The 27,370-nt window shown below is 37.0% G+C and overlaps 2 protein-coding genes across 2 annotated transcripts; both read right to left on the bottom strand.

Annotated features, from left to right (window-relative positions):
- Positions 1-9,044: 9,044 nt before the first annotated feature.
- Positions 9,045-10,325, bottom strand: LOC117637260 (probable carboxylesterase 18). Its single transcript, XM_034372109.1, has one exon. It carries the CDS (start codon positions 10,167-10,169, stop codon positions 9,144-9,146), a length of 1,026 nt encoding a protein of 341 aa, XP_034228000.1. The 5' UTR covers positions 10,170-10,325; the 3' UTR covers positions 9,045-9,143.
- Positions 10,326-19,347: 9,022 nt separating this feature from the next.
- Positions 19,348-25,943, bottom strand: LOC117637607 (SUMO-activating enzyme subunit 2). Its single transcript, XM_034372537.1, has 11 exons — positions 25,443-25,943; positions 25,212-25,301; positions 24,256-24,339; positions 23,953-24,171; positions 23,003-23,104; positions 22,003-22,461; positions 21,634-21,863; positions 20,856-20,949; positions 20,574-20,756; positions 20,381-20,478; positions 19,348-19,997 (listed from the first exon to the last, which is right to left on the bottom strand). Exons 1-11 carry the CDS (start codon positions 25,473-25,475, stop codon positions 19,661-19,663), a joined length of 1,929 nt encoding a protein of 642 aa, XP_034228428.1. The 5' UTR covers positions 25,476-25,943; the 3' UTR covers positions 19,348-19,660.
- Positions 25,944-27,370: the final 1,427 nt, after the last annotated feature.

Genomic DNA, 27,370 nt, shown 5'->3' with positions numbered 1-27,370 from the left:
ATCAGAAGCAACAAGATAAGAAAGGCTAAGAACAAAAAATAATGTGCATGGACCTGTTCAAATTTACTCCAACAAAGAAGAAGTATTTGGGGAAACAAGATGAAATTATGAAAGAACATACACAGAGTTAATGGTTTGCAGTTAATCTTGAAGACAACTCAAGGAACTATTATCCAAGCCCCTATGATGGTGGTTATTAGTTTATTCCTATTGGGTTTCATGTATGGTGAATTTGAAATATTGTGTGTTTTCTTTTAGAATTATGTTTTGTGTTTTTTTTTTTTTTGGAATAAAATTATATTTGTGGAATTTCACTTTTTTTAGGACAAATTGTTCAAAAAAAAAATTAAATTATGAAGTTATTTAAAAAGATAAAATGAAAAAAAGTTATCCATAAAAAAATATTAGACTTAAACCATTCTTAAACAATTTAATAAAGTTACTGACTTAAAATTTGAGTCTGGAGGGTTGGTAGAAAAAATGGTTTGAGTCCAGACAAAACCCAAATAGTTACTTTTTGGAGGGGAAAAATTTGGATTTAGCCCCAAATGGATTCGAGAAGGCCTAATGGGTGCCGTAAACCCAAGAACCTCTTATCACCATCCCAGACTCCAAGATCTTAATAGTTGAGTCAATCAGATTAAGAGTGTTGAACAAAACTTCAATTTCAACACTATTATCCCACCAAAGACTCAGCCCCCCAGCACCAACTGGATCAACATTAAAACCATGATAAAATCTTGATAAAATCTCATTCTCCTACGTACTCCATCAATCATGTTGCATCTCATCTTTGTCTCCATCAGGAAAACAACAGGGTGTCTCTGCTTGTGATTAAGCCCCAAAGAGCTCGAACTGTCAGGTCCGACCCGAGACCTTAACAGTTCCATAATAAGTAAATCATGATGACCTTGCGGCTATTTTAGGCCAGCCGCCACTGCCCCGAGATCCTTCCCCCGTTCGCATCTCCTACCTTCCCGTCTTAGCCCCAGTCCACTCACCAAATTGTTGTATATTCACCTCCAAGAGATTTGCCTCTGCGATCAAATCCGCCCCTACTTTCCTCTGCTCTCCCATCGGCAAGGCCATCTGTTTGGGTTGATCGAAAGTCTCTCAAATTATCTTTGCTCTTGTCCAAGTGTCGTAGCTTCCCACTCCAAATGAAGGTTCAAATATGCATTCATTATTAAGGTGCCCGATCCGACCACACCTATAGCACAGGTCTGGAAATCTCTCATATTGAAACTCTACCCATGTTTCTTTTCCTTCCGTTATCACTAACCAAAATCCTGGTACAAGAGGATTCCTAGTGTTAACCATGACCATCACCCTCAAGAAGCTACAAGCTTGGTTGGGGCTCTAATACTGGAGCACCTCTCCGATTTTGCTCTCCATTTTCTCAATATTTTCCTCTGAGCAGAAGTTCAATGGAACTCCTCGAATCTGCACCCAATACGGAACCATCGCCATGTCAATATCCTCAATCCCAAGCTCCGTTGGCCACCTTTTGACAGAGAAACATTGCTTCATGACTGACTAGGGACCGTTGTCTAGGATTTTGCCAGCCATATCCTCATCTCTTACTGTTATAGCAAATAAATTATCCTTGCCATTTTCTCTATTTTGCCACCCCATACTCTTGCCAGGCCGTGCGAAGGAGATTTTTTTATGGCCCCTCTATTTGGCATTTTCTCTGCAATTACAGCACCGACATGCTTGGGCCCTTGCTCCAGGCTAGATAAGCCGAGAGACTCCCAATTGGACCACAAGTTCATCTTCATGGGTGTTTTCCATGTGGACGACAACAATTACAGCATTGAAGTTCCAAAAGATTGGGGTTTTCCTAGTGGACCAGATCTTTCTTTAACCAAGAATGGGCGCAAACTAGCTTTGAGCACTTGGTCGGGTAAGATTTGCTGATGAACAGGGGGTGTGGAGATCATAGGTTGTTGACAAGAATTTAAGAAAACAATTATCACAATTCAGAAGTGCAGGGCAAAATCAAGATTGCAGGGTATAATAAAAAAAACCTATGCAATATGTTTACACCGTATTTGACCGATCAGTGAGAGTACCACACTTGGAAAGAAGGGACCCATGAAGATGATCCCCTGGAAAGTCACAGCCGACTGCATCTTGCATATCACCATCAAAAGGGAAAGCCCTCGGCACCCAGGATTGCCGATCGTGAACAAAAGACTCGTTTCACCTAGCATTTCTCACAAGTACACATGGAACCACCACAGATCATGTCCATAGTTTCATATAGAAATTTCACTAAAGATGCACACCTCCCAAAATTTATAAGAATGGGCACAAGTCCCAAAAAAAGAGGTACCTGCGACATTCGGCAAGCCTACCATTATTCTGTCCAGATTACTATTTTCTTCGTACTTATTCTAAATTAAGTCAAAAGTGACAACATCATTAAGTTGGACTCAAAAGTGTTGAACCATTTTTCAGAATCAATAGAATATATTAACAACAAATCTATTTATTTATTTATTGTTTATGTTAATACAACAATTGCAGTCTAAATTTCCATCTAATTCCCCAACTTCATTTTTTTTAAAAAGAAAATTATAGCAATGCTCCCTCGACTATGATCCAACTTTACTTTTTGTACCTCACGTCTCAAAATTGTTGCGATGGTGTTTCAATTAGATCTGGCATTGCACAACTAGTCCTTTTCGTCAATTCTGTTTTTTTTTCCCCATCAAAATTGATCACAAGTCAGGCACACGATAGATATTTTAGGGGTAAATAAGACTTTTACGTAGCCACCACCTCTGTCTACCATCCTTTCTCCCAATTTCTCTCTCTTTCCCGTCTCTCTTTGAATGTACCCAGTGCACCCCAACCACCACCCTGGCAAATTAAACCTAAGGGGTTAATGACCAAAATGGTCCTCCAACTATTGCTTCAGTATCATTTTGGTCCACCAATTAAAATTTTCATTTGAAACGTCCTTAAACTTTTTATTTTGTACCAAGATGATCCATCCGTCAAAGTCAATGCATTATTCTGTGAAATCGAGGGACAAAATCGTATTTTTAGGCAGTGGCGGAGCTAGGATTCTTAATATGGAGGGGCCAAAATTTCAAAATCACTTCTACTAGGTTTTTCATCTTCAACTAGGAGGGCCATCACTAATCTAATTGCAGTAATTGTATTGCTATATCATATATTTTATAATATATTACAAGAGATTAATAATTAAGTGGGGGGGCCATGGCCATGGCAAGCCTAGCTATAGCTCCGCCCCTGTTTTTAGGTGAGTATCCTCCTCTAAAAGAGTTATTGATCCCAATTGTTCCTCAAATATTGCCCTAGTATCATTTTGGTTCACCAACTAAAATTTTCATTTGAACCGTCCTTCAACTCTTTTTTTTTGTATTAAGATGGTCCTACTGTTAAAGTGTAATAACCCAAAACAAAATATCCAAGATTAATTATTAATTTATTCTAGAAGAAAGACGATTTTGCCCTCATATTATTTATATTTAATTGGGAAAAAGTTGACTTTTTGACCGAGAAGGAATTTGGCAATTCCACTTATGCCGTTGCGTAGAGCACGACGAAACGAGTCCGTAGACACGGAGTGGACTCGAATCGAAGTTGTAACGAAGAAAATACGTTCAAAATACTGCGAAGGGCAAAACGGTAATTTGGACAAAAAAATCAGATTTTTATCTCTTTTCTCTCTCTCTCTCTCCTCTCTCTCTCCTCCCTCCCGCGACCCGCGCCTCCCCCCCTCCCCTTCCGATCAGCCCAGCTACCACCACCGACCATCTCGACCTACGGCGTTGGTACTGTCGGAACCACCTCGCCCCCGCCGTCTCCACCCTTGCGCCGCCCGGAGCTCGCTGGAAAACCAAGAAAACCGCCGGTTTTGGGCTAAACTTCCCACCTCTCGTTCTCCTTCAATTCTCAACCAAATCTTTCGAGTAAGGTATGAATTCTCATCTATTTTTTGTGCTCTAGCTGATGGTTGGATAGGTTTTCATCGATTTTAGACGTAGATTGCCCAGTTTGTGATTTGAAATTAGGTCGAGTTTCGGCCTCCGTGATCGGCCGTTTTCGGCCACTTTTTGGGGTATGTCCAAGAACAAAAGTGGCTCCAAATATGGTGTTTTACCTAGGATAGGAGGTTGGAGCCGTGGTTTTGAGTTTTTCCTGCGAGTCGTTATCGCTTTGAACACCCAAGCTGCCAGCGCTTGTGGCGGCACTTGGGTGAGGGTAGTGTAGTGACTCTGTGTATTTTTGCGATCCTCGTGTCGTCACGAGCGCGTAGGATTTTGCGGATCTCGATTTGGATTCCGTTTGGACACCGAACGGATTTCCACATTGTGCGATTCCCTGGTGCAGTATTGTCGAGCAGTTGGATCGCACTCAATTTCAGATATGTCGTTCTACATGATTTCAGGATCGTGTAGGATTCAACGGATTGCGAATCGGAGTCCCGGATACTCCGAAATCACGAACTCTGGGGCTAGGGTTTGGAATTTAAGCGATAACGCGATCATGGCCAATCCGACCGTCCATTTCGGGCCAAACTCGCAGGATATGGGTATTTCTCTGGGAGGAACCTCTAGAGAAACCCAGATCGGCCATCGGAGGTCGTGGACCCCACGAAATTTCGGATCGACCGGTCTGGCAGTTTATCGCTTAGTAAAGCTTCAGGTCTTTTAAGACCGTTTTAAATGTCTGAAATGCTAAAGTGGGCATATGATTTACTTTAAAAATGATTGCACATATTTCTAGGAGCCGGGGGTCAAGGTTTTTAATTTAATACTTTTATTGAGCAGTTTTATTAATTTAATATTCATGGTTAATCAGGCACTAGGGGCTAGACTGAACCACAGGAGGGACCTTCAAGAGGTCCAGCTAGCTCGAACCAGAAGTGAGTGGACTTTTCTTTCAAAAATGATTTATATAAATAAATTTCATTATTTGATCTTGAATAAGTTTTATTCATTGTGATTTTCCTAGCATGTTTGTGAAATTATATCTTATTTATACGCTGCCTAGTCAATTATGCTAAAGTGATATAAAAAGCAGAATTTGAGATTTATATCAGTGGAAATAGCAGCTTAGTTTCAGATTTATCAAATTACAGTTAATTATCAGACTTTTCTAAATTAGTTTATTTTAAAACCACCATGTACCCAATTATGGTTATTACCCTCAGTTATACCGATGTCTACGGACATCCAGTTTATTCTCAGTTTTGTCAGTGCACTTGACATTTGCCTCAAGAGTTTCGGGGACGCTCGAACCGTGAGTGCCAGGATTTGCGGCTCGGATTGACTTGGTGTCCCGAGAGCTGCCAGGATTTGCGGCTCGAGTTGACTTTGTGTCACCAAGACCTGCCAGGATTACGGATCAGGCTGACTACAGTCCCCTGAATCCTGCCAGAGCGGCTCGAGTTGACTTTGTGTCACCGAGACTTGCCAGCAGATCAGGCTGACTATAGTCCCCTGATTCCTGCCAGTTTGCGGCTCGGATAAACTGTGTGTCGCCGAGACCTGCCAGGGGAGTTGACGGATTTACAGGGGTACACCTAAGTGGTAGTTTTAAAGGAGTTTCAGTGCTTTTATGAAATTATTGCTTTCAATCATCTTATGCAAGTTTTCTCGACATTCGTGCATGTTTTACATTTGCATAGATATATATATATATATATATATATATGTTTATATGAATGCTTTGTATTTGAATACGGTCGAACTTCAGATTTACATATCTATTTATTTTTACAACGGGGTTTATTATGTTACAAATTATTTCGAGAACGTTATTTTTTTCCACTCACACTTTCAAATGTTTTGCGCCCCCAGGCAGTAGACGTGCACAGAAATCCACCACCGGGCCTTCTTCTAGCTCCTACGCCACCCAAGAAACGTAGGATGTTGTTGTAAAACACTTAAATGCTTGTAAATGTTTAGTAACTGCTCTGATATCTGGTTAGAGTGGAAAACCAGAACTGGTGAATGTTTAATTTACTTATTATGGCAGTTGGTGTGAATATTATTGTTTGTTTAACATGTGAAAATTTTTGGGTTTTGACAAATTATAGGTGAGACTTTGTCGAATTTTCGGCAGAAGTCTAGGGAAGTTTTAAAACGTAGTTTGTAACAAAAAGGGTAAAAAGGTCTTTTATGCCCGGCATTCGCCAGGTGTCGGACACGCACAGTGTCCGGCCCGAATTCCAAAGTGGAATTAGGATCGGGTCTTGTCATAAAGTCTGTCAATTTTTTTGTTAAATTCAGGGGTAAAAATTTCTCTGTGAATTAAAATAGTAATATATAATTAAAAATTAAAGGAAACTATTATAAAACTTAGAAAATTTTAAAAAATTGAATCTCACCAACCACATGGCCTTTTTTCGTGAGACTGACCTAACAATTAATAATAAAAAATTCTCTATTGTTTAAATTAATTAAAAATCACATAAATATAAAAATAAAATAACAAATTTTTTAAAAGAGTAAACAATAATTAAAAATTAAAGGAAACTATTATAGGAACTTGTACCTAATTTTAAAATTGAAAAAATTGAATCTCACCACCAACATGGCTTTTTTTTTTTTTTTTTTTTTTGCTGATATGGACTTAAAAAGTAATAGTTTTTTCTCTATTGTTTAAATTAATAAAAAAAATTAAATAAGATAAATACAAAAATAAATAACAATAAAATTGACGGACTTTGACGGTAGGACCATCTTGATACCAAAAAAAAAAGTGGAAGGATGGTTCAAATGAAAATTTTAGTTAGTGGACCAAAATGATACTGGAGCAATAGTTGAGGGACCATTTCAGTCATTAACCTTTTTTTAAATAATATTTTACTTTTTTGCCCCTCAATTTAACGGAATATTTGACAGACTTTAACGGTATGACCATCTTGATACAAAAAAAAAAAAGTTGACAGACAGTTCAAATGAAAAATTTAGTTCGTTGACCAAATTGATACTGGAGCAATAGTTGAGGGACCATTTAGGTCATTAATTCTAAACCTAAGCAACCCAAACCCATCATTCCGACCAACCCATACCTTGCTCCTCTTCCCTCACTGCGCACACCACCCCATCCCCAAAAATTCTCAGCACACCCAACCTCTTCTTTTCCTCCCCAAATTCAACAATATTTTCCCAAATCCAACACAGTTCAAGGTCAAGGAGGAAGGACCCATCTAACAAACTGAGGGTTGATCCAGTTTTTTGTAGTAATAAATTGGGTTTTTTTCTTCTTCTTTTCCATGGGAAGGTAGTTCAAATCAAAGCTGAAGATAAAGGGCTACTGGTTGAGAATCACTGGATCTTTCTTGCCCTCTCACCTCTGAACTTGGAGAGGCTAAGATCGAATTGGATCAATAGGAAAAGAGAGAATCCTTTCCATTTCGTTGCCTTAGCTGGCATTTTCTTTTTGCTTTGAGATCAACAACAATGATGGAATCTCAGGAAGTGGAATTTGGTCTGTCTCCTAGTGGTTTTTGGCATTTGGGTTTTTTCTTCTTTCTCTGTTTTCTATTGGGTTATTTGCAGCAATGGTCCCTCAACTATACCCGTATTTACATTTGGGTCACTGAACTCAATTATTAGTTGCAGATGTCACTCAAATATGTATTTTGTTGCACCAGTTAGTCCTTCCGTCAAATTCTGTTAAATTGTCTGTCAAAAGTGAGGATAAATTCGGAAATTCGCCTCCCCCTCCTGAAACTATGAAATTTTTTATGCAAAAAAAAAAAAAACAAAACAAAAACAAAAGCTTTCCTTTTTAATCTCTTTTAATGTTTATACACATATTACATAGCAATTCTATTTGAAGTCTCATCCAAATAACTACAATTAGATACATGAAGCAGACGAACAATGACTTCAGGAAAATTATTTTTCACACCAACACCGCGATAACCTCAAATTGAATGGCTGAAGTAAATGATATTTGCTATTTCAGAAGTGCCAAATGTCTGTGGATACCTCCCTAAAGGAAGCTCATGGTCCTTTGCTCCACAACCCTCCCCTTCCTCCACAACCCTCCATTGCTACAACCCAATCCTTGCCAACACTAAAAAATTCAATTAAAAAGATGCCGCACAGCAACAAGAATATTTTCAAATATTCATAATAAATACCTTCAGACCAGCAAACAGATTCAAGATCTCGCATTTTACCTTCAGACCAACCCTTCTCCTAAATCACGTTCGTCTTCCATAATCTTCAAACCCAATTCAAATACACCAATTTAAAACCCGACCCTTTTGCAAGAGCCACTAAATATGACTCATGGGTGCTAAAATTTGTAGACTTTTGAAACAAAAATGAAAAAGGGTAAGTGCTGAAATGATGAATCTTTTGACCTCCCCGAGAGAGCAAACAAGAATGGAAGGTTGAACCATAGGTTCGGCACAAGAGGAATCTTTCTTGGACTCGGTTCGCCGTCAGTTTGCAAACCATCGAGAGGTTGAGAGGGAAGAGGCGTTGGTGGGTTAGGGTTTTGAAGTTTTGTGTATCAGATCTGTGGGAATTTTTATTATTTGATATTCAATTTGAATTTTCGAATTTACCCTCACTTTTGACAGAAAATTTAACAAAACTTGACGGAAGGATTACTGTGTAACAAAACACATATTTGAGTGACCTCTGCAACTAATAATTGAGTTCAGTGACCCAAATGTAAATACGACTATAGATAAGGGACCATTGCTGCGAAGAACCCGTTTTCTATTTTGAGAACTCTTTTTCTCTGCTTCTTCTTTTTCTACTTTGGCCGGGTTCTATAGGAAGAATCAATTAAAGAAGAATCCCGTGAAAATGATGATGTTTGTTGGGTTAGCTTAATTAGGAATTTACAACTAACTTATTTTGGATTTTTTGGTTTAGGGATTTCTTCTCCTTCCTCTTTCTGGTTTTGGGTTTAGGAATTTACAAACTATGGCATGATCTCGGGCTTGGTTATATGAATTTCTCAATTTGCCTTTAATTTTGACATAAAATTTAACTTAGTTGACAGAAAGACCAATGACGCAACATGAGATCTAATTAAAACACTAATGTAACAATTTTTGAAGAACAAAAAGTAAAGTTTGGTCTTATTTAGGGTAACATTGCTACAATTTTGCCTTTTAAAAAAGTACTAATTCACACAGAAGCAACGAAATCTTTGACTTGGGAAAGGAGCTGGTTGGATTCTGGCAATTCCGGAAACACATAGAAGGCATGGATACTGTTTGGATACTCGATTATCTTAGCCTCTTTCCCGGATTTCTTCAACCACTGATAGTACCTCTTCTGCCAGTCCAGCAGCGGGTCGAATCCCCCGACGAACACAAGCGTGCTCGGATAATCCAGACCTGATATGTCCACCGCGTTGGGCCCAGTCACGTTCGCAGCTTCGTGGTCCCGATTCGACCCGTCCGGCAAAAACGCCTTCCAAAGCCAGTCGGTTCGGGTTATCGACACCAGAGGCGCTCCGTGGAGTCGGATCTCGGACTCGACCCGGCCCTCTCCTCCGAAAAACGGTTGTATCGAGATCAACCCAACCGGTTTCACCACCCGAAACCGGTCCTTCTCCCGAGCTGCTCGAACCGCCACGTGGTGGGCCACGTTGGCTCCGGCGCTGTCCCCGGCTAAGAAGCACCGGGATCTGTCTGCGTTTTTGGGGAGTACGTCGTCGTTTTGGTCGAGGAAGGTGACGACGTCGAATCCGTCGTCGTATTGGGAAGGGTAGCGGTGCTCGGGGCAGAGGCGGTAGTTGACGGAGACGACGACGGCGGGGATTTTGCGGGCGAATTTCCGGCAAACGGTGTCGTACGCGAATGAGGCCGGGCTGAGGTAGCTGAAGCCACCACCGTGGAAGAAAACGAGGACGGGCAGGGAGGAGGAGGAGGGAGACGACGTCGCATCGGGGACGAAGAGACGGAACCAGAGCTGGCGAGTGGGGTCCACAGTGACGTCAGAGGTGGTGACGCCTTTGACTGAAGCAGTAGGGGTGGCTGAGGACTTGAAGTCGATGAAGCTGAGGAGACGGCGGTTGATGGTGCCGTCAGCGCGGCGAGCATGGTCCGTTAGTTTTGACAGAACCGATACCGACAGGCGGGTCTTCCAAGGAAGAGAAGCCCATGCGGAAGCGGCGGGTTGGGAATTCGAACTAAACGACGTCGCCATGCATGCCACCAAAACCAATCGATCGCCAATAGAAGGAGATTTTCTGCTGGTTTTGTTTTTCTGGTAGTCTGGTAGATGAGTGAGAGGGAATAAAGTGCATGCAGCAACCAAGCCAACTAACAACTCAAAAGCTGTCAAAGCGGGTTGTCGTATGGGTTCACCGCAATGGTGGGTGAGTATTGAATGGGAGTAGGTATTAGGTTGAGCTTGTCGCGTTTTGTTAGTTACTCTACTGTCTTTATTTTCATTTACGGTTAAAGTTTCTTAGCACTCGTTTGGTAGGAGAAATTATATAATAGTACGGCTATACCACGTCATCCAGTGATATTTCCTCTTCACCACTGCCGCTATCAACGACCACCCCTCTCTCTTCCCCTTCTATGTTTCTCTTCCCTTCTCTCTTCCTCTTTCACACAATACCATAAGCTGACGTGGTATATCTATACTATTATATAATTTCTCGTTTGGTAGCTCGGCTTGAACGCAATTGTAGTTGAGTTTTATGAGTAAGTATTGTCCAATTTAATAAGTCCAATTTTAAAATATCAAATCATAGAGAATTCAGTTGTCCAATTTAATTGAACTAATTCAATCCCCTACCTACCAAGCGTTACCCCACTGTCTAAATTGGTGAAATTTGGTTGGCACTGCATTGGGAATTGGGGACTTCCATACCTTTGTATTTCTTTCACGTTATATAGGTAGGGTCCATTGCAAGATTGAGTGTTTATTTGATAGATTTTTCAAACTTATTGGTGGTGCAAGTGGGACTTGGTTTGAGGAACTTACCATATTTGATTGTAGATGTATTACTTGACATGTGTTTTTACTGGTATAATCCTAGGGGGATGGGGCCTTTTATCGGAGGCAAAGTTCATTCTCTACACTGGCGGTTGAGATGGTAGACTATTTAGGTAGTCTGATAACAAAATGCTCATTGGCAAGAGTGGACCTAAGCCTAGGCTAGAGTGAGCTCCAGCTTAGAGGAACATTTATAAAATATTGAACATGGTCTTATTATTATAGGCTTATTCCTATTCAAATAAATATTAGCCCACTGCACCAAATTATAATAGCCCAATCTAAGTAAAGTAAATAATAGCTCAGTCCTCTATTAAAAATAAGTCTACTCCTGAAGCATATAAGAAATAATAAACATCAATCCAAACCTATATAAATTTGATTAGAAGCAGAACTCACGCTAAGGCTCTACCAACTTGAGCTATTCTAATCGTACCGATATTGAGTTACATCCACAGAGAGCAAACAACAACAAAATTCTTCCAGCCACCCAAAACGCCATATTTGAACCTTGAGAGCCTAGAGGAAATAGCTCTCATCCTCTAAAAAATTGTACCAACTCATCTTCAGTGGGTTCTTCAATCTTGGTAAGTTTTATTTATTAATATTTTCAATTTTCAATTTTCAATTTTAATTGTTGTTGTTAAGTTTTTATGATTTAGGGTTTGAGTGAAAACGTTTGGAGATTGTTGATATATGTTTTATTTTTGCAACTTGAATTATTAATTAGCATATATGATTTTTGGTGTATAGTATTTCTTGTTAGGATATCATGTCACATAATGATAATAGACCGGCAAAGAGAGGAAAAACTATTTATTCATTCCCCAAAAAAAGTAGTAATTATAACAAGGATACACATTCTGCTGTATCTAATGTTGATACTTCAATTCCTGAGGAACTTACTGAACTCATATCTCATTAGGATTCTTGTTCGAATTTATCAAATATGTTTAATGCATCTTGTACAATTGTTGAGAACTTGATTAAGGATGGAGCCACTAATTCTATACATGGGGAAGCGACTGGTACGTTCAAAGCAATGACATCTTACGAGTTCATAATATATCTCCTTTATAAAATAAATAAAAATTAGCCTACCCCTATAAAAATTCTTGGGTCCGCCATTTCTCATTGGGTATAGAGGAATTAGCCTAATCCCCTAGGTTAGAGCCCGATTTTTATACTTGTTTAATCCTTAGAGCATCTCCAACTGATGTGTCAAAAGTGTCACATATTTAACAGCTATAAATAACATCTCACATCACTCCAACCGATGTGTCAAAGCTGATGTGGAATGAAAGCTGAAGGTTGAGATGTTATTTTTGACATCCCAAAAGTAAGATGTCAAATGAATTTTATTTTTTATTTTCTTTTTAATTAAAAATAAATCAACACTAAAATGTAATAAAATAATAATTTAACTCGACATATCAGGTGGAGTGTAAAGCTGTGTAAGATGTCAAATTGCCACATCGGCCATCAAATTTAAATTTGATGTTTGGTATTTGACATCTCCCCTGGAGATGCTACATCAATTAACTGCTATCGTCTTTGACTAAGAGCATGTACAACTGATGTGTCAAAAGTGCCACATAGACATTTAATGGCTAGAAATAACATCTCACATCACTCTAACCGATGTGTCAAAGCTGATGTAGATTGAAGGCCGGAGGTTGAGATGTTATTTTTGACATCCCAAAAGCAAGATGTCAAATTAATATTTTATTATTATTTCTTTTCTTTTCTTTTTAATTAAAAATAAATCAACACTAAAATGTAATAAAATAATAATTTAATTTGATATATCGGGTGGAGTGTAAAGGTATGTATGATGTCAAATTACCACATCAATTTAAATTTGATGTTTGGTATTTGACATCTCCCTCTTAAAAAAAATTATGAACAAATTAATATATACAATTATTAAAGAGTAATAATGGGCGTATGTGGTGTTGATTGGAGAGCAACATAGTTGAGGAGAACAAAATAGAGAAAAATAATAATTGAAAAACGACTGATTAGGATTGTACGAGAGGATTCTATTTTTGTACTGTTATATTGTAGAGAGAATGAGATAATTAAGTTTATGTGTTTATTATTTTTTAAAATTAAAAAATAAAAACATTGGAGTAAGAGGACTGAGTATGATTTGCTGCATCATGCATGATTTTAGTTGGACAAGGTAGCAATGCATCGAGGTTTTTAAAGATTACTGGCACAGACGTAATTATAGTGAAGAGCTTATTTGAGGGGTTCAATCTCACTATCAATAAATATGAGAAAATTAATAGACTTGAACATTCTAAATGGCTTCATGGTTGTAACCCCCTTTCTCCCAAAAAACACTCCTAGAGCCTTTTCCACTTTGAGGGGGGAGGAAGCCATTCTTCCCCCCTCCCCCTTTTCTCTTCCTCCTTTCACTTGTTCTCCCATTTTCAAAGAAAAATGGTTTTTTTCTATTTGTTTTAGTTTTGTTATGATTTTTATCCAACCATTATCTGCAGCTACAGCTCAGCGTCGGATCTTCACCTGTATTTCGGCGTCGGATCTCCACCACCATCTTTTTTGCAATTTCTTTATGTTTGGAATAAGTTGCATAGACTTTTTGGGTTCTTTGTGTAGTTTTCACCTCTCCTTTTGTGAGAGTTTTTCATCTTTCCTTTGTGAGAGCTTTTCATCTCTCCTTTGTGAGAGTTTTATTTGTATTGTTATGGCTTGATTTTTTCAAGTTTTATCTCTTTTTTATTATTCTAAGTTTGCGATCTTAGTTGGGATGCCAATGCCAGAGTTTCTTCGATCCTGCATGATCATTAGTGGAGACACACCATATTGTCTTAATTTTGATATTAGACCACTCCGTTATTGTAATGGCCATTTTGTGGCTAGTTTGTATTGGCCCTTTGTGGCTAATGGCTTTTTTGGCTAAATTATGAATGCAATCATAGAATTTCTCAACAACAACAACAACAACAAAAAAGCTTGATGATTGAATTGAACCCTTTAAATAAGTTTCTCACTCTAAACTCCTCGTTGTACAAGTTTGGGTCAAAATTGTTCACAAACTTAGGCCTAGCCTTGTTGGGCCTTAGAGGTTGGGAGAGGCCTATTCTTTAAGGATCCGGACATGGGGGTTTTTCCCATGGTCAGGTAGCAAATGCTTGATGTACGCATCATGCGTTGCACAAGTTGGAAAGAGACACTTCACTCCATTAGGATATTTCAAAATAAATAAAAACACCATTGATGATTTCCTGTACTTCCGTTTCTGCAACATCTGTTTGGATTGTTACCTTGTGGTTTATAGTTTTCAATTCGGAGAGGAGTAGAAGTTTGAGCGCTAAATTGGCTGAAAAAATAAAATCAAGAAAGGAGGTGGTGGGGAAGTCCAACTAGAGTGATAATTCAAGAGAAAAACTTCATTTTACCCTCTCGTTTTTTTTTTAAAATCTCACTCTCTATTTGATAGGTTAATAATGAGTGAGATAAAGAGAATGATGCATTGAACCCGTGCCATGATAATTTTTCTCCTTTACACACGAATCAAGTGGTGCTTTACATTTTAAGATAAAGAAAAAGATCCCCATATATCATAACAAAAAATAAATAATTAATTAAATTAATTAAATATAAAAAAAGAAGAAGAAGAAGAAGAAATAAGGGTAGGGTAGACAAGGCCAATGAACAAGAGGGAATGTAGACAAGGATGTGGTGAGGTAGGCATTAAAATCCTAAACCAAACACGGTGTGAGCAGCTTTGAGAGGCTCCAAACCAATCCACTTTTATCGAACCCACAACACAAGTTGCATCCCCCAACCCCAATCCCCATGACGTGTGACCTCCTATCCCCTCTGCCATTTATACATACGTGACCTCCATACACATCCCACAATTCTTTTCTCATATATACACATATATTTATAAATATATAAATAAAACGAGAATTGCTCCTCCTAAAGCCTCATAAACAATTCCAACCTTTTCTTTAGCATCTCATATTTCTCTATTTTCTCTTGTTTGGATATCATGGAAGGTGATAACATGAGAGCCTTTGACATGGGTACACTTCGAACAAATCTTCCACAAAAGTAAGAACACAAATTTTGTTTGTTCTCTAGCTCTCTTTCTTTTCTTTCTTTGATTTTGCATTTTCTATAATTTTTCGGGTTTCAACGGAATATTTGCGAATACAAATTATTAGTGTCGAACATAATGCACTAGAGGTGCATAGATTTTGTAGTTAGGTTTTAAAAATTTTGTTGAGAATACTAGGAATAGATGTGACAATAGTGCTACTGTTTATATTGTGTGTGAATAATTGAATGTAATGGGTACATGTTTGTTTTCTCAGCAGGAGATCTGGGTTGTCAAGGTACTACTCCGGCAAATCAAGATCATTTACGTGCATGGACGACGTTAGAAGCGTGGAAGATCTTAAGAAACCGGAACATCCCGATGCTAAGAAGAGGAAGAAACATTCAGAGAGGAAGAACTTTCCGGTTCCGACCTACCCTCCTTATCCATGTCGAAGAGTTTCTAGTACCACCCAATGTGCTGCACCTTGTGTTGGTGTGTGAATATATAAATCTAACTGGAAAAAAAAAATTATGGAAAAGCACAATAACATATTCTTTTTTGCAATATTTTGCTGCTTTCCCAAATCTCAAAAGATGCCGACTTGGAATTCCATTCTTAGGAATTTTGTGGTTTTTGGAGGATCTAGCTACGGGAGAACAAGGAAGAGAGAGCTTTCTTTTCTCCCAAATTGTGTAAATAATTAAAGTGATTAAACGTACATGTATTAGATTTTATTTTTTGTTATTATTATTATTATTTTGGTTTTGGTTTTCCATACAGAAAACAGAGTTATGTTCTATTTGTACTAGATAGAACTTGGTTTGGTGTAATCAATGTGATGAAATCAGACAATTCAAATATCTAAAGGACTCATATTTTGGGAATAAATATTTTACCACTACGGCTAAAAAGCTTTACCATATTTTAAATAAATTTAAAATAAAATTTTAAGGGTTCGTTTAGCAGTAAATATTTCTTTATTTTATTTATTTTTTTAAAAAAAAGTGTCACAAGATACTTGTTTATTCCATAGCATGATTATGTTATGTCTAACTAACAGAAAGGAAGCAACATAAGTTTGATTAACGATAGAGGCAAGATACTTCTTTGATAAACTGCCATTACAGTGTCAAAGAAAATTCTAGTATAAACCAAAGGGTTAGATGTACTATCTATACTAGATTACCAACATCCTTTTTTTTTCAATATTCTGTATTTGTTTATTTTGCTAAGAACAGGTATGGTGAGATGTTGGGGGAAACTGAAATTTAATACTCATTCTTTTGGGGATAAAGGAGCTTTTTTTGGCTCAATAATTTTTTCATTAATTATTGAGGTGGCTATAATGCATTACTGCATTTTAATAATGCATCTAAAACACATGAAAATTACAAAAACGGCTTATAACAGCCCAATTGTCCCACTTCGGGGGACCAAATCTGGCTGGTCATCCTTTCTATCACAATATCCGGCTAACTATCTTTCGCTAACCAAGTTTGGTCAGTCATCTATGGCCAAGGCCAATAACTGTGAGTGGTGGATTAATAAAGGGACAAAAGGAGACATGCGACCCCATAGACAGTGGCGGACAAATAGAAGAGCAAGGAGGTACATATGCACCTCTCTTTGTTGGAAAATGCATTGAAGTTACCGAAATTTGCTCTTCTGTTTGTGCTCACCAAGTGTTCAATTGAAAGCCTTAAAGAGGTTGTTCTGTTGCTGTTGTGTGAGACCCTGAATATACCTTCCATTATTGGGCTCCATCTTACGATCATGCACAGTTCATCAATTGGACCTCCACAACCAAAGTTATAAATTTGAGAAGATTTTGAAAAAATTTCACTAAAGTTGCAAACCAAAGTCGAAGGAGAAATGATTGGATGTGTTTGTAGTTAGAATCTCATGCTTTTTAGCTTTAATTCCTTTTTAATATGGTCCACTATCAAGGTGTCATTTGTCAAATTTTAGCTAGACCAACTTTAAAATTCATTAAAAATGCATTTGTACTCCAAAAAATTCACTGAAAATTACCCCGAACTCATAATCACATGCACTTTAATCTCGTGACCTCCAAATTATATGTACTTTGGTTAGATTAATTGGTATTGATTTTGGTTAGATTAATGGATGATTTCATATGAATTTTGTTAGACTAATTGTGTAATCTGCATGCATTCTGTTCGTATTTAATATGAATCTTGGTAAATAATTGTGTGACATGAAATTTGTGCATATTAATTGATATACAAAATAGACTATAGGCAATTAGTCTTTGACGTTAAACTCTTTTTTATTTTAATTATGAATAACATTAGTATTGTTCAAATTGTAAGGCTATTTGGTAATATATATTTTTTTAAAAACCTTTTAACTTTTTTAACATTGCGCCTTCTTTACAAAATTCATAGATCCGTCATTGCCCATGGAGGCCGAAAATCAGACTCTGCATGCGACCCCTTGGAAGCTTGATGGGCAACCAAACTTCGTTCGTTTGTCTTTATAAAAATAAAATACAAAAGTTTTTATTCTCACCCCTAGCCCAACAAGAAGCACGCATTTCCCCCTAAAAGTCCCTAAAATCTCTAATTCTCTCAACCTAACCTCGTCAAACCCTAACCCCAAACCTCCCCAACCCCAAAATCCCCACATGTTGCCGAGGTGCTGCCACTGTCGTCGGAGTTCTAGCACCGTCCACCACTTGTTGATCAGGTGGTTATGGTTTTTCGTTTTGGCTAATTGTTATGGATTTTTCTTTTGTTTAATTGGTATAGGTTTGGTTTGAAATTATACAAATTTTTATTAGGAATGATTAAATTGATGAACGAACTTTAAAAAATCCATACTCTTATCAGTTCTTTAAGGTGCCAATAAATCTTCATTATTTTTTTTATAAAAAAAAGTGCCAATAAATGAAACTAATATGTCCAAAGCCTACCCAAAAATAATCCTCAAAGAATTCTACAAAGGATACCTTCAGTCTCAGAAACCCAATATCAAAGCTGAATTCAAAATCATCCAAAAGCATAAACTAAAAAAGATGATAACTAGAAAGAGGGATTTACTATTATGCCCAATATAGAGGCCCAACTTATAAAAAAAATGAAATTGACTTTAGAAACACACTCAAAGCTCATTTATAACATAACAAAGAGGCTTCAAACTTCCTATAAATTACAAAACTACCATCAATTTCTTAAAACAAGCCCAACCCCAAAACCTCATATTAAAAACTCAAAACACTCAACATGGCATCAAAGTAATTTAATAATCAAAATTAAATTCAACAAGTCCAGCTGTCGTTTTTTTGATTTGTTTATAGAAATTAAATTGTATAGAGTTTATCTATATCATTAGTGCTAAGAATAAGTATATAACTAAATATCTAAAATAAAGAATACGAGAATGAAATTTCCTAATTTAGTAATAATACTCGTACCAAACATCTAAGTTTCATACCCATTAACAAAATCAAACCCACCAAAAAAAAAATTTGTTCAATTTCATACATCATTCAAACTGTCAATTTTATCGTTAGCAGGTTTCACAAACAACATGGAGTTTGTGAATGCTTGCAATGGCCTACAAAGTTACTCATGCATATTACCATACAATGTATAAAGTGTAAAAGTAAATCATTATAAATAAATTATTATGGTGTGTTTAATCTTATTTCATTAATTACTACATATTTTCTACACTCACAGTGTTTGTCAACTCGCTATATAATCAACTTAAATCAGTTAAACCCATCATGCAATGTATTTCCTTCTAATTTTTTGTGACAAAGTAATAGATAATTGACTAAATAAACATCCTCCAAAGTTTCAATAAAAAATTTCAAGTTTTTCTTACAATTTCGGTGATTTTTATTTAATTTTTATCGATATCGATAATTTGTCGATATTTTCATCAAAATTTCTGTATTTTTAGACTACCGATATTTCCAAAACTACTGATTTTTAGACCTTTCTTCAACGCACCCCTGTAACAAAAGAGAAAAGAACGAACAGTAATTGATAGGTCGTTAGCATCCAGGGCCTATATTGGCACGTGAAGTCTGTCTCCACAAAGAGGTGTAGATCCATCACACTTGTTTGCATGTTAGATAAAATGCGAGTGCGAATAAAAACAAATTACAGGCCCTGTATTGTAGATCAATCCATCATTCTTATCGGTATAATTGGTTTTACTTTCATTTAACTAAAGCAAATAAGCTCCAGTATTTTGCTGGTTTTCAGAACTCGATCCTGCAAATTTTCCAGATGCATATGAGCGCATATAAATAGAGACAGACCTCTGTGTGTGAAAGCTAATTTCAAAATGGCCATAAAGAAGCTTTGAAATTCATGGGCACTTGTTTGGTCACTGATGTCATTTCAGGTCCGTTCCTAAGTTATGGTTCTCTTCATGTTACACTGCTAAAACTCTGTCAACTAAGTTAGGAAGAATACACATTACACTTACACCCACAAAAAAAGGGAACCAAACGACCATTTAATTTGTACCAGCTCTACCTAATAAATAGCAATTATGAGCCCGCCAAAAGAATCAATGCTTCTCACTAGTGGTACAAAATTAGGACTGAGGCCTCCACATGGAATCCAAGGAAGAACTATTGCATTCTTATCTTCTTGTTGGCGACCGAATCCCAATTATCAAATATCATAAGCTCATCATCATCATCAAGAACTTGCAACTTATCAGGATTTCTTGTATCGCCATCAACACTTGATGAATCTTGATCGCCCGCCTCGGAATTCTCAGACAGCTTTCTTTTCTTTTCAGGAGGAATTTCAATCTCATCATTCTTTTCAGCCTCCACTGGAGGCTCATTTGATGTGCTTCCAGCATTTGCAATAGACTCCTTGTCATCCTTTACCACTGAAGGAGCTTGAGTCCACCCAGAGAGAACCATTCCATCGGGCTCCTTCTCCTCATCAAATTCCTCTCTGTGAGAAATCAAACTTACATATATAAATTATGTAGCTTACAAGATAAAAAGAGAGAAAATAACATCAACTCCCCAACCCCATAAGAAAAGAAGACAAACATAGGGGGAGCCAAACAACTTGGTTGGGTTCAGAGAGGGTGGGGGAACCAAACATAGGGGGGAAATTGCAGGATGAAGGGCATTAATTTCTACTAATAAAGTTTCTGATTGCTTATTCTATCATAAAAAAGATTTCAACTTCTACAGCTAGGTGAAGATTTCTGCAACCCACCACAGGAAAACTAGCAAATCCAGATGCTCAAGCCATCCATAATGTTGTATAACTAATAGATGCTAAGAAGCAATCTTAATGTCATATACATAAATTGGATAAAGAAGAACCTGTGCTTAATGTTGATCTGGCATGATAGTTCTTGCTGAAGATCCTCAATTGTCAGCATGGTTCCACTGGTAACTGGAGTAGGAAGCTCAGACAGCACCTACGTGAAAAACATTAACCCCCATAAACAAGAGACATATATCAGGTGAAAACAAATTACCAAGTCATCTTGAAACAGAGGAAAAGAATTTATACCTTATCAAGGTTTGCTGCATAATTTGCAACCATTTCTTCATCCAGGTCATCACCAACTTCATAAAGAAGGGCTGGGCCATGCATAATGAGTGGCAAGCTCATCCCAAGCATGGCTTTAACTATCTTTTCTACGAAGTCCCGCAACTTTGCACGATGAGTATTGATCTCTAGAGATAATGGTGTCTGCTTGCAATCATATCGCATTAGCGTCGCAATTATACTTTAAATGTCAGCAAAAAGATCCCCACAAAGATGGAATTTATAAGAGATCATTGAATATACCTCTGAACAGACATAGCAAGACCGGTTAGGCTCAAATGGTTCCACTGGCATGAGCAACATTTTTCTTGTTGGATGTTCCAGACAATAAGTCATCCTACATAGCCATTCAGATCAGAGTAGAATTTTACCCCAAAAAAAAAAGATCAGTGTAGAACATACGAGTAACAGAAAAAAGTAGAGCCAGTAGATTTTACAACAGAGACTTGCTGAATTACCATCATGTCTGACATATTGTTCACCATTAGTTTTACGTTTCAATTTTCCCTAGTATCACGTCACCCAAACAAAAGGAAATCGCAAGTGAATAGAAAGTAGGACCCTTCCTATTAGCACTATATGCAAGCCAATCAGTGCAAATAAGGCACTTCCAGCAAGTTAATACCATGTCACAATCCTTTTTTCTTTTTCTTTTTTTTCAGTTCATAAGCAGTTAGGATGTTTTCTTCCCTAAAGATATATATATATATATATATATATATATATATGATCATAGCTTTAGCTCATTGATGCCAATCACAAAAAATAAGGGTGTTGAGAGTGCATTTGGGTGTATGAGTATGCGTGTAAGTGTGCGGGTGTGTTTATGTGTGAATACCAGAAGTCTGTAAAATAATATTTTTGAAAATCACAAAACCACAAGCACAAGCATTTTCTCTGCACCATTTTGAAATGCTAGAATTCAGATAGAAAAAGACTACATGCGAAAACATTTTTATGGGAATAAAAAGAAAAAGAAAAGGAAGACATTATTTAATTAGAAGGAAGGTCAATTGCGCACCTATAATTCTTTGTATCATTTTGCAGCACCTTGATTGCCTCAATGACAATCAACCCAGCAATAATAGCATTCGTTGTTGCAACAGCATGTACAATATTACCAGCAATGCCTTTAGCTTCAAAAAGGCCATGCAATGGGATTCCAAAAGAAGCGGCCCTTATATTGGCAGCAGCAGTAACAAATTCCACTGCTAGCTGATCATCTTTATCAAAAGTCAGATTTCCAATCTCCTGCCAACCAATGCCCCGCCGGACCCAAAAGACAATAAAAAATACGAAAAAGGGAAAAGAAATTAGAGTTCGGTCTTGACATATGGTAAATAAACGACCCTGCAAGGGCTTTATTTAAATGCAGAGAGTTCACACTAACCTTTTCCCTTTTCAGGAAAAATAATTTCAAAGCCTCAAGAAAGACTCTGGAATTTTCCTTAAGGCTCCATACATCCTGTGGATTCTTCATTCCTAGAGATGCCATGGCAGATACTGAAGACATATCATTGGCTGCACCATTTTTTTCCATACTTCCATTCTGTTGACTGAGATCATTAGGCATGAATTCACTACTGTATATAGGCTTTGGTCTGTTGCGGTTTTTCCAAGTCTCCTCATTAGACAAAGCTACCTCAATGTTATAACCAAATACATGATCATATATTCTCCTTCCATACTGCTCAATGTCTTCATCTTTTCTATGTTCAAATACATCTTCTGCCTGCTTTGATGAGCTAGCACCATCACTAGAGCGGACATTCAAATCATTTGCCTGATTCTTGTCCCCAAACAATTTTGCGAAGAGAAGTTCCTTCGCCCATACAATACAGTGAACAAACTGCAAAATTCAAGTAATAAAATCAAAGCCTATACCTAAGACCATGGAGCAGGGGTTGTCATGAACAATGATGTTTTACCACTGAAAGTCTCATGAAAAATGACCATTCTCCAACTCATAGTTTGTTCCATGCAAACTAGCAGAAAACATACAATCAAAATTTTTTAAAGTGCAACTCTCAATAACATTTTTATGCCAAAAACGTCATTAAATTTCAAGATAGCTTTAACCAATTACATATCAATTGCAGTGTAGCAGAAGTGGTAGTCCTACTAATGGTAATTTTTGGAATAGAAAAAAGGAAAAGCAGTTCAAATCTATTTACTATTAATGGTTCCCATGGTTTTTTGGTTCCTTGGATACCCGTTCCCCATTGATTTTTTTCATCTTCATTTACTCTTTTTTTTCTCTTTCCGATTATTGAATCCTCCGTGTTAGAATTAGACATTTTAATTCACAGGATATAAGTAAATAACTATGAAGAACAAAAAAATAATAATAATAATAATAATAATAATAATAATTAATCTTTCAACAATACCTTTGATGGAGTACTGGTAATGGTACAGACAGGATAAGTTTTCGGAGCAGGTTTTGGTTGGCATTCATAGCACTCTGTTCTTCCCTTCACATGTACAGTCACCTGCTTTCAAAGTTTCAACAAATAAGTAAAAAGGGGAGGAGTATCATCACACACAGAGTTAACTGCAATGATGCATTTTACAAAACAAATGCCCACAGATAGAATAATCACCATGATGCCAAACCATTTGAACATGCTAATAAAACACACTGATGCATTGATTCCACCAAGTGTCACTCAAAAAACTAAAAATCTACAAACTTAAAATACATCGTACATGAAATAATTCACTCCAAAGCTACATCTAACTACACACAAAGAAAAGACTCCTGAAAGTATTTAACATTGTGCAGGAAACACATGACTGACATTATAATTCAGATGGAAATATTTCCCATAATTGAAACTAATGGAAGACAATAATTTACGTGGCTGACCCCATATTATCAGAACAAGGGTAAAGATGATGCTGACGATAGTGACATAGTTGATGATTAATGTAACATTGCCATGACATAGGCTATCATAAAATAATAAAACAGGATCCTTAGCTCACGTAGTTATCCAATGAAGCACATAATGCTTAGACAGAAAACAAACAGTTTCTATGCATGAACTCTGATGAGGCATTCCATAGTGAAACCCATTCTGCAACTGCTAAAGAGAACCTTCTAGATCAAAGCTCAACATGTCAGAAAATTCACATCTCTAATCATCAAACCAGTTGCAATTATACTTAGTTGATGTGAACTCAGACACAAGACACACCCACCCACACACCATAAAACAAACCAAAAACATAACAGACGTACAAATAAGACGTTATTGGATGCATCAATGAATGTATAAACCTAGTTCAATTAAAAATAAACAGTTACTTGCCAAACAACTCTAAAGCAATAACTCACCTGTCCAAGGAACCCAGTTGTCCCACTTTCAATCAAGGGAACGTCAGCTGCCAAGCATAGGCGATTCACATGTCGCCTCGCATCTAAGTTGTCAAGTCCATTCAATACAACATTAAATTGCTTAAAGAAGTCCACATTGAAGTCAGAATCCTTAACATTTGCATGGTATGGAGTAATGCTTATGTGAGGCCTAAATTTTAAGACAGCTTCCCGAGCAACCTGTTGAAAATATCCGATGAAAAAATCTTACAGAAAACACAGCTATTCAAATAGACAAAAAAAGTACGTAGTAAATACACCTACTTTAGCCTTGGATTGCCCAACATGTGATTGTCGAAAGAGGAATTGTCTGTTGAGGTTACTGACTTCTATAGTGTCCATGTCAATCTGCAATTTAACATTATCACAAATGAATAATTACCAAGAACAACAAAATAAAACAGCTCATACTTCCCTAAACACAAAATCAAGAAAAATAATTTGGACTATTACAATTTGCAGGCTATAACTTGTTGACTTAATAATACAGGGATCTATTCAAAGTAGTTAAAAATATAGACTGTACTTCCAAATCCAAACCCACTATCTCATAAAATTTTGACTTATAGTTCATGCTTTTCTAAATTGGAAATTTTTGGCTGGTTCATGCTTTTCTAAATTGGACATACCTAATCAGTAGTGTTAAAATATATAGTTCTCTTCTACTTTTAACGTTTAGAAAATATGGTAGGATCCCCACCACAGAACATAAGAAGCCATAAAAAATGGACAGCGATGAAAGTAGAAATGCAAAAAATTGCAATAATTTAATCCAATTATTTCTTATTGGCCAGAACCTAGATTCCTCCAATAATATCTTAATTCACTTGTACTTGTTTACTATGGTTATGATGGTGATGATGATTAGTATTATGGTCATGATATAAATGAATGAATAAAACAATAGTAAGCCATCATTTGATCACTATTTCACTCTAAATTGTACATGACCATCATGTATAGAGAAGTAAATTTTGTTTTAAAAACATCTGCAGAAAATTGAACTATATTTTGGTACCAAAAGAAGTATTTTCCTAAAATAAGTAAAACCCTCTCCAAAACAAACACATAAATTTCAATCAACAAACATATGAGATGGGGAACACAAAATGAAAACCCTAGAAATAAAACCTTCGTAAACCACCTACAAAAATAAGAAACTAGCATAAACCCATCAATTAAAACTAACAAGAAAAAAGATTCAGGGAGAGAAAGCTCACAATATGAATGTCTTGGAAGCCAGAGAGAGCGAGAGTCTTAAGGAGCTCGCAGCCAATACCACCTGCCCCAACCATGAGCACTTTCGCGCCCTACAAAAAATAACCCAGAAACTTTTTTTAAAAAAAATTAACCCAAAAAAAGTTCAAAATCCCACTCAAATTCGAGCGGGGAGAAACTTTGACAGTTGGATTAGGGTTTCAGTTGAAACTTTGTTGGGTCCTCAACAGTACCTTTACAGCAGGCAAGTGTTTCAGGGAAGCCATGAGAAATGAAGAAGAAGAAGAAGAAGCTGAAGAGGCGAGAGAGAGAAGACTGAAACAGTGAATTGGAGTTAATAGCAGAGCAAGCAAGCAAGCAATTTGTCAAATACCATAGAGAGAGAGAGAGAGAGAGAACGAGATGGGTGGGCTTAGAATTTAGATGGGTTTGGAGGGAATCGAACAGAGGACGTGGGGAGAATCTTGGAATGGTGAGTTGTGGTCGTGGGAGGAGGGTTCGAGGAAGGAGGGTTGAGACTTGAGGGCGCCAAAAACGGCAAAAAGTGAAAATTTTCTCACCCAAAAACACTCCCTCTCTCCTTTTTGCTCTGTCCTTTGTGAGAGATGGAGGGTCTGAGAAGTGAGAGAGAGGTGGTGTTTGTGAGCGGAGTTTGTAAAGTTCGAGACTTTTTTTTTAGTCTTCCTCTCCCTCCCTTTGGGGTTAGGGGATTTTGACTCTTTTTTGCCTACTTTGCTATGCCTAAAGAAAAATGGTCGATTTTGGTCATCACAAAATTAAGTGTACACCCTCTTAGGGCATGTTTACTAATTGAGGGTACCAAAGGGTTAATTGATTAGTAATGGTACTGCATCTACCAAATAATTAGGGTTTAGGGTTAACAGTGTGTAAAGTAATGTGCTCAATTTTGGGTTTAGCAAAAAATTTGCAAAACGTTGTTGGCCTTTGTTTTGGGGTTTAGGATTTTTTTATAAAGACCTTAACTGTATACTTATATTAAAGTGATATGTATTTACACAAATATTCATTGAGTGTCTAAGACTTTTGAACTTCTGCCCATATGGTTGAGGTGGAAGAGCTCAACCAACTGAGCTAAACTCTATTGACCATTTATTATTTATTTTTAGTAAACAAGGTTTTGATATCTTACTTTGTTGCTTAGAGAAAAAAAAAAAAAAAAAAGAGACTCATATGAAGCCCTATATAGTGTTATATTGTCTCACATTCATAGTGTCATATAAGGTGATCACTCTATCTATGGTCCTATTTATAAGGAACATATTCAAGCCACCACTTGTAAAATGCATCCTCTTTCATTTCTAGTGAAAGGCTACAACTATTCTGCTAATTTTACAATTGGAACAAATTACTACGGCAGATGACAATGTTGTAACACATAATAAATTTTGCATGTAATTGATTTTGGGGTTCACAATTTAGTTGTACGTGTGCATAACTTGAATGAATTCGTAATGCAATCATCACACTAATTTTTAATTTTTTTTATTATTTATTTATTTATAAAAAAGCGACATTATTTTATTGATAAGGAGGAAACAAACAAGTACCAAAAAAAAAAAAAAAAAAAAGGTAATAGATTAGGGGATCAGGCAAGCTTCTCTACACATAGGAGTCTGATTATCGGACTAACTATGTAGCCTTACCCATTCAACTACAAGTAGGAGCAGAAACCTCACCACTGATAGAGCGCTCCCCGATCCCTTACGTCTATGCTCATAAAGAAATTTTTTATAAAAAATAAAAGAAATAAAGTAGATACTTTTGAGTTCAACTTAAACTTTACCAAAATTGGCATAGATCAGATGTTGCCTCAAAGCAACTTCGGATTGAGCACACCCCAAATTGATAATCAATTTTTCGAAAATTGCAACAATATCATGTTTCCCATTCCATTTCATTTTCAACGCATACCAAACACCGGATTCGAGTCATCACAAGTCCTACTCCGGCTCGGGAGCTACAACTCCATGTTTCCAAACATCCCCAATCCTCGCGGGACCAAAAGCGCCTAGATTCCAAGCGTGACGCGATTAATATATATTTTCTAACTTTTTTAATTTCTTATTGGCAACGACGTTTGTACCCACCACACACATCTTCTCCACCCAATCAGCTCCTGCCACGTCATGAACTCGCACTC

This window comes from Prunus dulcis, chromosome 8, assembly GCF_902201215.1.
Source record: "Prunus dulcis chromosome 8, ALMONDv2, whole genome shotgun sequence".
NCBI classification, from domain to species: domain Eukaryota; kingdom Viridiplantae; phylum Streptophyta; class Magnoliopsida; order Rosales; family Rosaceae; genus Prunus; species Prunus dulcis.
The sequence above is the reverse complement of the archived record's forward strand: the minus strand, read 5'-3'. Positions and strand labels throughout refer to the sequence as shown.

Bases quoted from the DNA above. Each gene is read 5' to 3' on its own strand.
- LOC117637260 (XM_034372109.1), bottom strand. From the start codon at position 10,169: ATGGCGACGTCGTTTAGTTCGAATTCCCAACCCGCCGCTTCCGCATGG.
- LOC117637607 (XM_034372537.1), bottom strand. From the start codon at position 25,475: ATGGCTTCCCTGAAACACTTGCCTGCTGTAAAG. The intron at 24,172-24,255 runs GTAGGTGTATTT...TATTTTCAACAG, and splicing joins TTGGGCAATCCAAGGCTAAA to GTTGCTCGGGAAGCTGTCTT. The intron at 19,998-20,380 runs GTTCTTCTTTAT...GATTTCTCACAG, and splicing joins CAGATCAACATTAAGCACAG to AGAGGAATTTGATGAGGAGA.